Source organism: Epinephelus lanceolatus, chromosome 7 (genome assembly GCF_041903045.1).
Source record: "Epinephelus lanceolatus isolate andai-2023 chromosome 7, ASM4190304v1, whole genome shotgun sequence".
Lineage (NCBI taxonomy): Eukaryota > Metazoa > Chordata > Actinopteri > Perciformes > Serranidae > Epinephelus > Epinephelus lanceolatus.
The window spans coordinates 37,675,078-37,689,664 of record NC_135740.1 but is presented as its reverse complement, the minus strand read 5'-3'; the positions used below and the strand labels follow the sequence as shown (position 1 = coordinate 37,689,664).

Here is a 14,587-nt window from a genome sequence, read left to right as displayed (position 1 = left end):
TGTATAATAGTCCTGCCATTGTGACATGAACAAAAAAAGTGATTTTGCTTGATTAACCAATATTGTATAGTAGGCCACATATACTGACGTATATTTTGAGCAACAAGCCGTGGGCTGTTTAAAACCAGTCCACAGGCCACAACGGACTTTGGACTCGCCTGCAAGATTAGGGCAAAACTTAGTATGTGGCTGGACTATGTATGAAATGCTACAGGGCTTTTAATTTAAAATGGGGGTCTTTTCATTTGAAACAGGAAGTGGCTGGCATATCCCCAGACCCAGCCACAGACTTCCATTCCCCATGACATTCACCTACAGAGCTGGCCCGGCCGTTACAGTCCAGCTCAAAAATGTATGTAAATACATGTTTAAATGAAGAACAGTAACATTAAACTTAGACATAGTCACTCAGCAGATTGGACCTGCATTGGAGCTGTACCCACCTATCTGCTGCTTTTGTTCCATTCAACACAACCTTCCCTCTTTAGCTCTGGTCAGTGATGTTCGACCCTGTGTGACTGGTGGAAGCTTTGCAGCCATCTGCCACAATTAGAGCCAAGTCTTGCCGATTAACAATAGTTTGTAAAATGCCTTATCATCGCCAGTTACCAAAAGGAGAATTTTGCTATTGAAGCGGCATCAAATCCCCAGCATCCCTTCCAACATTTTAACATGTAATTTTTACTACAATTCCAATCAGTGTCTTATTTCAACTTTTTCCTCATAACAGTGGCGGCACGAGTTCCGACATCTTACACATAATAGTCAATAATGTCAAAAATGTCATGTTGTGTCGTACAGACACAGCTGTCCCACAAACAATTGATGAGAAGATCCTCTCTTTGATCCCTCAAAAACTGCCACTTCACCCATGGCTGGCTAGTTAGACAGCTATCATGCTAACTCCACCATGCGTTCATGGTAACCTTACCATAGTTACAGAAAATGAGCCATCACTCATCTGCTGATAGGGATGTGCTTTCCTATACTGTGATAAGAGTGTGTTCATGAAGCATTAAGTTGTTACCTTTCACTTATGTAGCAGCTGGCTAGTGAGCTAGCTAGCGTGCTAATTCCACCATGGTATCACAGTGATTACAGAAAGTGAGGAATAGGCTACAGCAATACATGACTGACAGTGTTCTGTCAGCGTTTTGAAAGAGCAATGGGGAATGGGGAAACACCAACACTTGTGTCATCAGTCACTCTGACTGATGGTGCAACTTCTTCACTTACTCAATCAGCCATGGACAGACTTTTGACACTTTATATGCTTGGCTTGGCCTCTGTGGTCCAGCAAAAAAAAAAAAAAAAAAAAAAAAAAAAAAAAAAAAAAAAAGTATATGGAATGGCAATAATTACAGCCGTAACCAAAGTCACAAAACAGCTACAGCTACAGCAAAAATCGTGCCCACCCAGTCATGAGTTCAACTTTTCCTCAGAAAGCTCCGTAAAAAATGAGAACTTCAGCAAATGAGTTCATCGCAATCAGTGACCTCTCTTACATACAGTCATTGGCTCCACTGTTAATTTAAAAACATTGATTATACAGTAGCTGCTTAAAGGTTAGAGCCTGACTCAGGATAGGCAAGTAAATACTTAGGTTAGAGAAAGATCCAGAAAAAAAGGTTTTAATTACAGGTCTGTGAGGGGTCTCCCGCTCACTATTTAAAGGCCACACGAATTCTTACACTGGTATTAAACATTGACGTTGGACGTAAATTGTGAGGTGAAGAATCGAACATCAGGATATTGGGCTGCTTTTATAGGAATGGTGATCAAAGACCAAGGTTGTAAAAATAAAAAACAATTTCCCTTTCTTCCTTCCCTATTAATCCAAGTATCAGAGCTAAAATATCAAAGATATGGTGAGAAAATGCATTTCTAAAAGTCTGAGTGAGAACATACTGCATTCAGAGAGCCAAATGAATGCAAAACACAAGGCTCAGAGTGCCAGTCCGCCCACATACTGTACATCCATTATCTAAACTGACTTACTAACAACTGCTGACAATGGTGGTGTTGGTTCATCCATTAGTCTCAATGTGCTAATAGAATTCATCATAACCAGTGGCAACTCCATTGCCTCATCTCCCTCGGCTCCCTCTTTGACCGTCTCAGTCACTCACTATCTTCCTCTCCCTCTCTCCACACTTTGGTTGCCATGGGAATGAGTGGATCACACTGACCTAATTAGACAGCCATGCAATGATGAAATATGCACAACAGGCCCTTTAGTGCCATCCCGGACGTACAGTAGAGACAGCAGGTTAGAGCTAGCGTTAGCATGAGGACAATCTAAAACAGCTGGTTGGAACCGGCACTCTGATTTCGGAGAGGGAGAGTATTTGGTTCTGCTGTCAGTCAGACTGGAAAGATTAGCAATGGATTGTGGGAGAAAAGCATGTGTAAAGAGATGAGAGGGAGGGTACAGCATAAAGGAGATACTGTAGATAGATCAAGTGAAGATGGAGCATGTGTGTGAGAGGGGAAAAGGTGCGGTGGGAGATTTTAAGTGATGTGAAATGATAAGTTAAAGGTAACACAGAGCAGAAATGCACTAAATCTCTCTTAAGCCACTGGCACCACACTGTATCCAGCCTGAACACAAGTGTTTAGACAGCAGAGATCCCACTTCCTATTACTTTAAGCCACTCAGCGTTTTAGTTAAATGTTCTGTTAAGCCATCTATAGGCATTCATCAAGTATCATTCAGCATCCCTCAAAGTGCTTTTTTGAAAGCGATCCCAAAACTCCTTCTTTCAGTCTGCTGGATATAAAAATAATGAATGATTTTGGTTCTATAATGAGAATTTAAAAAAGGGGGGGCTTAAGAAGTGTAACCTGAAAGCCGAACATCCCTATTAGACAGACAGAAAAGACTTGATAGTGTTATTCCACTGTAACTGGATATTATTGAGGTCTTAATTCTCTTCTTTCAATGCAGTAACAGTATTAAAAACAGAATAGAGCTCTATCTGAAGAAGAGATTTCCTTTTCACTGCTGGACGGTCGCTCAGTGCTGCAGGAGGCTGCATTGTTCTCCGAGGGTACAAGTCACAGAATCACAATTAGCAGATGACACGGCGAAATGAGTTACATGACACAGCACAGCGAGATAACGCACAGGCAGCAATCCAATGTTCTTTAACCCTTTCTTGCTGTTATCTCCCTTGCACAAGGCTTTCTGCAGTATGTTGTGATATTCAGACACAAGATGTGAGAGGGAAAAATGCTAACATTTTAAAGCTGATAAAGCGTGTGAAGCACCATTCAGACAGTGAAGAAGAGCGTCTGCTAAATTAAAATTTCCAGACTTGTATCAGTGTGGATTGAAAAAAAAGTCACTGATGAAAGGGATCAAAGAAAAGAGATGGAATAGATTTGAATATGAAGTAAGTCTGGTTATTACAGTTCAAGGGTGGATAATTTTTCATCTCGCACAAAATCAGTCCATGATCTTATCCAGGATCGCTGGTACAGGTGCAGAGGCTGAGTACAGAGACTGAAAAATTATTGATTTTTCTTTACTTACAAGTGCAGACTGATACTCATGGATTAGTAGACCGGGAGGTTGGTGATGCTGCACACTGAGGCAGAGCTTGTGACCAGATAATCACCATTTTAAATCTACTAACCAGTGGTTATGTATGTTTGTGTCTTTGGTTTGAGACTATCTGTGCTCTCACTAAAAAGCACCATTGACCCAGAGGCCAATAGTATAAGACTGAGTAGCTGCCAGGTGAGAATGTGAAGCAGTGCAGAGCTGGAAATGAACAAGGACTCAATGCTCAACAAACCATACCTACACTGAAACTTGTAGCAGTGGGGGAAAAAACAGTACAGCGTAGTATCATGATATTTTGCTTGGCGATACTGTATCGATAAACGGACGCCAAGTATCGATGTTTTATTATATACATGAGAAATTTTTGCAAATACACATTTGAATACAACTTCTGGTACTAGAAAAATATAATCAATTGCTCTTTTGGTCCACTAGAGGGTGCTGATGTTTTGTTTTGTTTTTGATGGTGAGGTCGCAGTCAACAGCATTTGGCAGGAAGTTCATCAAAACAAAAAATGGAGGCACCGGAGAAAGAAATCAGAAATTTTACCTTGACTTATTTTGGATTTTTAAACAAGAAAGGAAAGGACTTGGATATGACACATGCAATTTGCAAGCAGTGTCGTGAGAATAAAGTACTCTGCAAATGCTACAAACGTGATGGCTCACCTCACACGCCACCATCCAGAGATAGCGTTCACCACTGGTGGCCAAGCTAATGCTAAACCCGCTCCACCAACACACTTAGCTTGACAAAACTACCATCCAACTCTGAGAGAGCGAAGAAAATAAAACAGAAAATAACATATGCTGTTCAGACAGACAGCGTTGCTGCTGCAGTGCTGTTGCAGAGCTGCCTGCTGCTGTGAGTACTGTATTTTCACAATTAAAAGCCTTGTATTAAAAATGAAAGGATTCTGTCGACAGAAACATTGTCAGAGGGCTGCTCAAATCTGTTCATACAGGCACCTAAAATAAAAAACACAAGGCTCTGTGGAGCACACGTGCTGCTCACACAGGCAGTGTGGATGCTTCACACATATTATTGTCACCAGTTAAGTATCAGACCAAATGTCTCCCCTTCTTTTCCTGAGTTGTGGTGCTGAATAATGGCAGGAAAAGTGTTTTTGCAGGATGTTAACATATCACAGTGAAGTTGACCTTCTGAATATATAATGTCAACATATGTATGAAATTTTACCAAAACTAGCCTATGGATGCTTGAGATATGTTAAAAAAATCACTAAGCTTGATTTTTGACTACCACAATCTAATCAGTTCATCTTTGAGTCCAAGAAATTCCCTCAAAGCCTTCCTGAGGTATTGCATTCGTGAAAATGTGGCGTACAGCCCCAAAATATTATGCCTTTGGCCACAGCTGACACCAGCGCAAAGGCACAAAAACAACAACAAACTGTTAAATATGTGATAAACTGATAACTGCAAGTAAATCCATCCACAGATACTGCGCATTGCTTTGGCGACCAATGCACTATTTGGTAACACTCTCCCTTAATGTGCAAATATGCACAGCAACAATTAACTATCTTTGAGCTTTTGAAATCCCTTCTGGAAAAAGAGATGTGGTAACACTTTACTATACCTGTTTGCTACAGCACCATTATTCTGGGAAATTGCACATAAAGATATTGGGTGACTGTAAGACTCCCCAAATCCCACAAATTGTTATAGTCTCTCTAAAAAATGATTTGTTGTTATACTAAAACTGGTTTTTACAACCACGAATGTGAAAAATCTCAAAACCATTCCAAATTTGTAATTTACCACTGCTTTAAAATTTCATCTGCTGCTTCCCAGATTCAAAAGCCCTTGCCTTTTTGTTGTCTTCTTTCTGTTGCTGCTACTGAGTGCAACTATAAAATCAGAGAATGCATCTTTATATACTGTATGTAAATTATAATAATAAAAATAATATCTTAGGAAAGCAATGACAGTTCCTGTTTTCAATGCAAACTCTTGGTAAGAACCACTCTGTTGTCTGAGTCCAAATCAACCTATCAGAAGAGGCCCAGGCCATTTCCAGTTTGCATTTAAAGATTCTCTTTTGGTAATACTGCATGATGTCCAACAACTAACTGTCTGCATAACTGCATACAGACAAGTTTTAGCTGTGAAGCCAAATGCAACCTCTCTAGTGTTCATATCATAACCACATAATGCCAACATATCACACCTCTATGTGGAACAAGTGTGGAAGTCCACAACTGCAGGGCACATCATCTTCACGGTATGCCAAAGATGACTCTGACTGCCTCCCCTCCCCTTGATATTACCTAAAACAGACTCTCAAACACACGAGGTGCTATAGCTGATTGTATGTGACAAGCTCTTTGTCAGGAACCAAAATGCCCTCAACCTGGATTTACCTGTGCTGAGTTTCATGCACAGAGTGTTTTTTGTGTAAGTGATGTTTGTGCTGAAAGAAGCAGCTTAGATTACATGAGGTCAACCCATTGCCCCTTCTTTTGAAAGAGATGTAATCACATTGTTTAACCTTCTGAGACCCATTATAGACCCATTTTTGCCCTTTTTTTGGCGGACAGGGGATCTTTAGGGGGCGACAGCAGGTCAACAGTATACGCCACATAGAAGCGGTATACATCATCAGATAGTTGGCTACCTGCAGATTAATTCATAAATGTGTCTCAGGTTTTTCTAGTCATACATCTGTAATAAACATTGTTTTTGGTGAGGCTCCCATTTAAATTTGCCAAGTATAAGAGTGTATACATTATAATGGAAGCATATGATAACTATTCCTATGCTCAGTTATGTCTCATAAGGTTGGTACCGTTTGTTACAGAGATTTGGTGCTAAATATAAGCATTTTTGACCACTCATTCCCATTCCCAAAAATACCACATCAAGACACCACGACATTGAGAAACATAACAGAAAAATCCATGCTGTGATTTAGTATCAAAAACTGACATTTCGAAATGGTGACGGAAACTGCTGAGACACCCCCTTTTTGTCAATATACCTATGAAAGCCATATATCCTCTGAATGCCTGCAGTGTATAGGTTGTGGTTGTAAAGTTTAATGAGGCTGCAATTATCCTAGAGGTCACAATAGGTCATGCTAAACAGTGAGGCCAAGTTTGAAAATACGGTCTCACTAAAATTAAATGGCCACTTTGGGGACAAACAAAGATGGTACCAATGGATTCCTTAGGTTTCCTAGTTTTACATGATACCACTACCTTTGAGCTAGCTTAGGAAATGACCGTGCCTCAGTCCTTTAAAAAACAGCAATGTCAGCTGAGATTGACGGTAGTCCAGAGGGTCTCAGAGGGTTAAGTAAAGTGTGATGGCCGACATCATGTTAAAATGAAAAACATGTCATTTTCAGTCCAGTTAGAAATAACATTGGTGTCCATGTCTTACCTCGATCACTGTCGTACAGGTAGGCAAACTTGTCCCACTTGTAGTACTCGATAAGGCTTAGGAGGGGCCCCTTGATATCAGGTCGCATCTGGATGATAAACTGCTGGTTCCCATCTAGAGGGAAGCTGGGCGTGATGAAGGAGACATGGAGCGTCCCGCAGAAGGATGTGATGGTGTTGACAGACTTCTTGTCGTAGAATCCGAAAATGGCGTACACTCCTCTTGAGAACTGTGAACAGACTGAAGCAGAGGAAAGAAGTTTGTTAAGGTGTGTTGCTTACTGCTGAATCTTGATGTCCACTGTGCGAAAAAGGAAACATTACATTTTTTTCTTTTTGAAACAAACTCTTCTGATATTTATTTGTGATGCTTTCACAGCTCTCTGCCATAACTCCCATTTATTACAATCCTTTAGTGCACATTAGGGCTACACACAACTAGTAGGGGTCGACTCTTTCTGTTTCTCTTTTGGCTGATTAATGGATAGCATTCCATAAGCTCTGCCAGGGGAGTGCTTATATCCAATAATAGAAGATCCACCGTACGCCAGTAACTGTGTGAAACTTTTATGAGGTGCCCTATGACTTTTTGATACAGTGGGAATAAGCAGTGTTGAGTATGTCAAGCATTCACCAAAACTGCACATCAATTCTTCATATGGGATGTCCATCTGTGTTGTAACATGATATGCTGTAATTGTGCTGTCTTCTGTTTGATTTCTGCTCAAGCATGAAACCATTCAAGCATCACCTATGAGAATAAGCGGCAGGGCAGATACGCTACAGTGCACAGTGCAGTATATGTGTCCATGGTCGACTATATACGATACTTAATACATCTTCTTTGGAGGCTATTAGACCTAAAGGATCACCTTTTTTATGATCCTTTAGCAACCAGCATTTATAAAGACCCTGTGTGCTTGCATCAGATTATTTGTATTACGCCCTCATCTTGTTGACTCTGCAAAATCACCTTTGTTCCATAATTCATGGCCCATGCTCAGGTACATACAGCAGCATACAACAATCATTATGCACAGGCCAGAAAAGGGCACTGTGCACTGACGATAAACATGGATACTGAACGCCTAAGTAATCCTGAGGTTGCCGGCTGTTTCTCAAACATTGTACCAGGGTCAGCAGATCGGCATGTTGCTTGTAAATGTGTATTGATCTAATGTAAGTTAATCAGGCTTATTGACTTGAACATATGTGTCCTCCAATGTAATTAATCCAATGAGTCATTTCCTTTTCCACAATATAACTGGAATGTCTTGCTGACAAAGGGAACTGGAGTCTATATTATGTATTAGCTAGCTCGCTGTTGGCATTCTGCCACTTCTGTACTGGCTGTGGCTGCTGTCACTGATCAGCTGAAACATGCTGCAACATTGGAATGGGGAAATGTTATCCACATACATTCACATAAGATTCACTTAAAAGCTTTGGTCTTCCATCTTTATGTTAAGAGGGGGTGTAAGGTTTACTCAGTTCCTTGCTTTAATGTTTCACACATACACACAGTGAGCACTCTTTACAGCCACTTTCTTGTACTGTTAAGCACTGAGCAGCTTCATTAGTGAAGTGTGGGTCGAAATTAATAGCAGCTCATTAAAACTTGTCTCTGGCGAATGAATCAAGCAGGCTGCAGTGTTCGGTGTTCGTCTATTCTCAAACTTTGTCCCAGCTGAGCAAGACAGACTCACTTGGACCACGAAGAACTTAAATTAAAGTAAAACCAATTCATTCTGTCTCCAACAGAGTTGTGAAGTTGGAGGAGTTATTTTGGGCACCCATGGTTCCTGAAGTATAAAAAAAAAAATCCAACTTAATTTCTGCATTGACAATTGTGCAGTAGATGGCTGACAGAGCACCGCAAAGGTTTGGATGGCCATGCAAAGTCACAAAAGTCATATATGCAAGCCTGTGTGTGTATAGACATGTCAAATGTAAAGAGTTATCTTCAAGCAGTAATCTCTGAGGCTGGAAAATACAGCCAATGTGTAAGTGCCACAAACTGCTGTTCCTCAAATGACCACTTGAGGGTGGCTCCAAAAGCTAGTCAAAAAGCTGTTGACCCCCATGCAGCAGAAATAAACATGCTTACAGCCTGGTACGAAAAACAGTTTTGGTCTCTTTTGCTAATTTCCTCATTCATGACACCTGTACGGGGGATGAATTTATATATAATTCACCCGCTTACATTTTATAAAGGCTTAAAGTTATGCATATTAAAAGCTGCTTTCAGTGGCAGGTGGGTGCCATCCATTAACAAGGGACAGTGTTAATTAGGTTAGTGTTGTGTCGTTCGCCAACTGTAATATCTTGGTCACCTTGAAAAGTCTTGTAAGCGTTTGGTTGTATAAAACATCCTTTAAGGAGTTGGATGATCAGTTTTTCTGGTAAGTACACGTTGTTTTAATGGTTTACAGCCTATTTTGGCAAGCAAATATTAGCATTAGCATTTGCATTGTCACAGTGACCCATAGATTTTACTGTAAATGCATTATGTTAACCAAGCTAGCAGCTAGTATTTTGGTTACGTCCATGCTCTTGTCCAATATAGTCACTTCTGGCTCCAAAAAACAAACAAACAAAAAAACAAGATGGCTACAATCAAAATGCCAAACTCAAGGCCACAAACTAATGAGTGATGTCATGATGATCACATCAGTTATTTTGGAGTGTGTATGGTTGACTGTTACTTGTTTTACCCTTTAAAACACAAAAGTCATACAATAGCACAAAAAAACCAAACTGATCGAGGCAGCGGTAGGTCAGAAGCTCCAGTGTTCACTTCCTGTTTTTGTCAGTCAAGTTTGGCTATGATGAGAGTATAGATGAGTTCACTTTCAGTTCAGTTGTCCGTCAGAGAGAGCTGTGTGTTCGGAAAGTACAGAGTTTGATTATACTGATTAATTGATTATACTGCGCAAGTGGTGTGAGAGTTTGTTGTTGTGGACCCCTATGACTTTATTTCATCAAGAATTTTCTCTATTTTTGGATCCTTCGTATACCGGAGGCTTGCAAGACAATCCTCTCTTCACAAATCCAGGGTGAGTAATTGATATACTTATGATCTTTTGAGGGGTAAAGTATTCCCTCAAGGCTACTTCAACTGCTGCTGTCTTTTACCTCCAGAGTCCCAAAACATGCAGATTCATCAAGAATGGGCCAAAATAAACAGGGGCGAGGCCAGCTTTCATCCGCTGCCAATATCAGCATGCTGCCAAAATCTTTAGAGATCCGTCAACTTGAGCAATTAAATGTTCATTGCAGTCGTTTGAGACAAGCCGTTAACGGCAGTCCGATCACCTCCATCAGTCTGTGGCACCGTTCCTAATCTTTTTAGCAGATGACAGTGGCCGGTGATGCGGCTGCAGAGAGATCTGACCTCACTAATCTAATTTCACTTTTCTCTAACTGGGAGCTAATAGAACCCAAAGTGTGTCTGCCGTCCGTTAACTGTTGCAATCTAATTGGAAAATGATTCTGTACAATTCGGTGAAGACGACGAAGCATTTCTCAAAGGAGAAGTTAAGTTAAACGTTTAACAAGTCAGTGCACTCTGTTCATGGGTGACAGCTGACTGGACTGAACAAAGCCTGAAACAAATGAGAACAAGGAATTAAATTTGTATAGTTTTAGGACAGATTTGCCTCCAAATCTACTGTAAAAAACTGAGTAAGGAAGGGGACATGAGGTCAGCCCCTGTTAAATTTCCATTTATTGTAATTTCTATAATCATTTTGTAACTTAAACCAACCAGAACACTTTTTTTCTTGTATGTAGTTTGCTATGTAGAGGTAAGATGGGATGGTTACTGTTAATTGATGGTGATTGCTCTTTATTTAGTTGCTGAGGTCATCCCTGGGGTCATTCTAAATATGCACATGTTGTGCAATTATGTACATGTATAATTAAACGCACATTAAGACCTCCCATCCAGTCTATATTAATTTATAAACATTCCCTCAGCTACATTTATGTTACAGTTATAGTTAATAGTTACCTTGCAGATTATAATTTTACACATAAATTATTTACTGTACTTTCAAAATAGGATATATTGTTATAGGTTAAACTACGGAACAGTAAAGAAATTATTTAGATTTAACTCCAAGTCAACCAATGCTAAACAAAAGTAAACTCCTGCTTACACATTAATGTATCAAAAAGAAATTAATATATCAGAGAGGAGCCAATACTGTACTGTACCTTTGCATTATAGTACTGATAGTACGGAACTATTTGCATTATAGTATAGTACAGTGCGAGTTTTACTCAAATAAATTATTCAAGTACTTCCTCCACCACTGGCTGTGTAAGACTATAGGGACTTTCACCGGTTTATATCAGTTCATTTAATTTATTTTCATAAATTTCATGTTTCATGTTGCAGGAAAGGCTAACTATATTAATAAACAGTAAATTACATCCTCTTGCTAGGGAAAACAAATTAAGAAGACTAGTTATTGAAAGAAAAATTGTTATTTTCTTTTCTGGTTGTCACCCATTTTCTGATCTTAGAAATAAAGATTTTCTTTTTGAAATGTAAAAGATGAGAATACTAGTGATACTTAATGATGCTCTGTCCAGACAAAGCTGTTGACCGGTGAAGAAACTCTATACCCGGTGTACACTTTTCAAGTGTTATTACTCTATTAAAAACATGTCAATAGTGGTTATCAGCATTATAGATAACACCAACTAGCATATTCAGAATGCTGTTATCACCTTATTAAACAGCCATTGACAAAACTTTAATTTTCTTTACAATAACACTGCAGTTAACAAGGTGTAGACACAAAAACCACTTGGTAATGGTTACGAAAAGATGCTGTTAGGGCTTAAAGTACTCATGTCTGGGGACAGAAATGGAGCTGGAAACTCAGTACTGACTTTTTAAAAAAAAAAAATAGCAACAGGTTGCTAAAAAGCCATGTTTGGAGGCACAAATGCTGATGGAAACGGAGCAACAGGTCACTAAAAATTACCAATGTTGGGGGCAGAAGTGGGGCTGAGAACATGATGACTTGCTTAAAAAAACAGCAACATTTGTGGGTAGAAACGCCGCTGGAAATGTAGCAACAGGTTGCCGAAAACATCCATGTTGGGATGCGGAAAGGCTGATGGAAACACAGTGACGGGTTGCTTAAAGAACACCCACAGTTGGAGGCAGAAATGCCTCTAGAAATGCAGTAATGGGTTGCAAAAAAAAAACAAAAAACAGCTGGAAATGCAGTGGCGACTCACTAAAAAACATCTATGTTTCTGGGTAGAACTGCCACTGGAAACTCTGCCACGTCTCACAAATGAACAACCAGTTTGTTGTTTGTCTCAAACTGTGGTCTGCAGCTTGGCAGCTGTCTCGCCAAGGTATTATGACATCCACCATTCCCTTCACCTACTAATGAGAAAGCCAGCTCATAAACGTTGCTAGATTGCAACAAATACGGCTGTTACAGACATAGGTGGAACCTGTGTATCTTGTTTATTCATTTAGTTTTTTTTAATTTTCTTTCTCTCTTGTCAATGAATAATTTGTTCTTTAATATACTTTTACTATTTTGTTTTCTGTTACTTAATGTATATGTAACTTTATTTGTCATGTTTTAGGTTCCTGTAGTATACTATATCTATAAAGCTGATGACCCCCACTAACGTCTATTTATTCAAAGCGGGTGCCAGCTCTCACCAGGAGAATATCATATATGCATATCCTTTGTTTTACAAGGGTCTCCTCATCGTCCTTTATTCTCCAGCCTTCCAACACCTTTATTAATTCTTTTCACTGTAGCTGATGAAATAGATTCCATTTCTTTGTAAGTTGATGTCACATTTTGTGTTGAGTCCTTAGAAGAAAAGAAACACATCCTGTCTTATCATGGCATCACAGAACAGTATTAATACACACCAGCAGCCCTCACTGCCCCCTCTTCCCCTGAAGCTAATAGAGCTGTAGAGTTTCGTTCTGTCCCTGTGTCATGTCCGTCCATTGTCATGTTTCTAAGGCTTTCTTTGCTGGCACTCTCTTGCTGGTGAGCTTGCTGAGTTTGCCCAGGATTAAAACTCTCTGAGCTCATGCTTAGAGACTGGATTTCCCCATGACTGTGCTGCAGCTTATGCCAGAGCGAACAGTTTGACAACATGTTACTTTATTACCAAAAATGATATTTCACATCCAGAAGCCATGCACTACCCATTTCTCAATGCAGAGACTGTTCACAGAGGATTTTTCTGGAATGTGACAGTAAAAGAATGAAGAGCAAGTGGCTTTTATTGGGCAAAACATCTACGTGTGCCTCCTGAATAAGGAACTAAGAAATGTTTAATTAAGGAGGAAAAGCCGGCCACAAACAGTAACATTTAGAAACAGTGAGGATTGTGGAAAAAGCCATTAAGCCTCTGTCACATTTGACCGCTTTTCAATAAAACCAGGGAGTATTTAACCTCAGAAGTCCTGCAGAAAAAAGAAGTGGCTGGGTAAATCTTTTTTTCCTAGTGTTGATGAGGTCACCCTAATTAGTCACCACCAGCAAATGTTGAAACAAATCTTATTATTGCTCACTGCTGGGTCTGTAAGCTGTGGTACGCTCCCAGTTTTCCCTCTCTATCTATTTGTTCAAAAAGATATTTAAAAATGCAGTTCTCACTTAATCTGGGAATGTTCAAGTAAGATAAACACTCTGTCGACTTGGGGGCTTGTAATCCTGACATTGTACTTACAGACAATAGTGGATAGTATAATACACTCTATGTACATTTGTGCATGTATGTCTGGTTTGTCTGTGTTTAGTTGTGGGAGAGTGAGCTGGTTGGTGTCAAGATGCCTCTTGGAAGTTTTTGATTCTTTCATGTGTGAACCAGTAATGTCGAAGGAAATGAGCCTTTTAATGAGGATAATGTGAAACATGAGGTGTATTCCTGAGAGGAAGATGTATATGTAGAACAAGAGCAGGGCAGACGATCATTACTGTATGTCTCAGATTTATTCAGCAGCTTTTAAAATGTAATTAAATTTGTGCTATTAAAAAAAGGCTCTCTAAATGCATGGATAGAAGATAGATGACTGTGCATCGGCACTTTCTGCATTGGAATATTCGCAAAGAAAATTACTTCTTTATCAAAACTTATTTGAGATCTGAAACTTTTAAGTAAGGGTCTGGGTTTCTGTTTCCTCTCAGTCTTCAGACCAACATGCCTGATACAGCAGCTTTTCCCCCTAGCCGGAGCCTGCAGGTGGATGCTGGAGTGGAGGTGGGGCTGAGAGAGCGAGGGGCGGTACTGCAGAGCAGCAGCATAGACAATGCAAAGGGACGGCTGGGAAGATTTTGCAGCTTAAATAGACTGCCAAATTTGGAGGGTGTGTTTGTAGATGACATATGAGGAGTGACATATGACGTGTGTATGAATCAGTGCAGCTCGAGTTGACTGCCTGAACTAGCTCGCAGGCGTCGCTCCATATGTTACGTTGTATTATGCATTTGTTCTTGTCTAATAAACAAGTAAATAAATCAAAATAAAATAAGTTCAAATAATTATGTTTAGCTATAGAGATCAAAACTGTAAACATATTTATTTTTCTGCTGCAAAGTTGGACATTTTAACA

The 14,587-nt window shown here is 39.7% G+C and overlaps 1 protein-coding gene across 6 annotated transcripts in view; it reads right to left on the bottom strand.

Moving 5' to 3' along the window:
• Positions 1 to 14,587, bottom strand: part of gria2b (glutamate receptor, ionotropic, AMPA 2b) — an 83,654-nt gene that overhangs the window by 34,738 nt on the left and 34,329 nt on the right. For all 6 annotated transcript variants that reach the window (XR_013491842.1, XM_033632633.2, XM_033632634.2 and 3 more), the window contains exon 3: positions 6,977 to 7,216. Coding sequence is in view for 5 of the 6 variants with exons in the window: in XM_033632633.2 (XP_033488524.1) it covers positions 6,977 to 7,216 (240 nt within the window). In the remaining variant the exon portion in view is untranslated. The remainder of the gene's footprint in view (positions 1 to 6,976; positions 7,217 to 14,587) is intronic.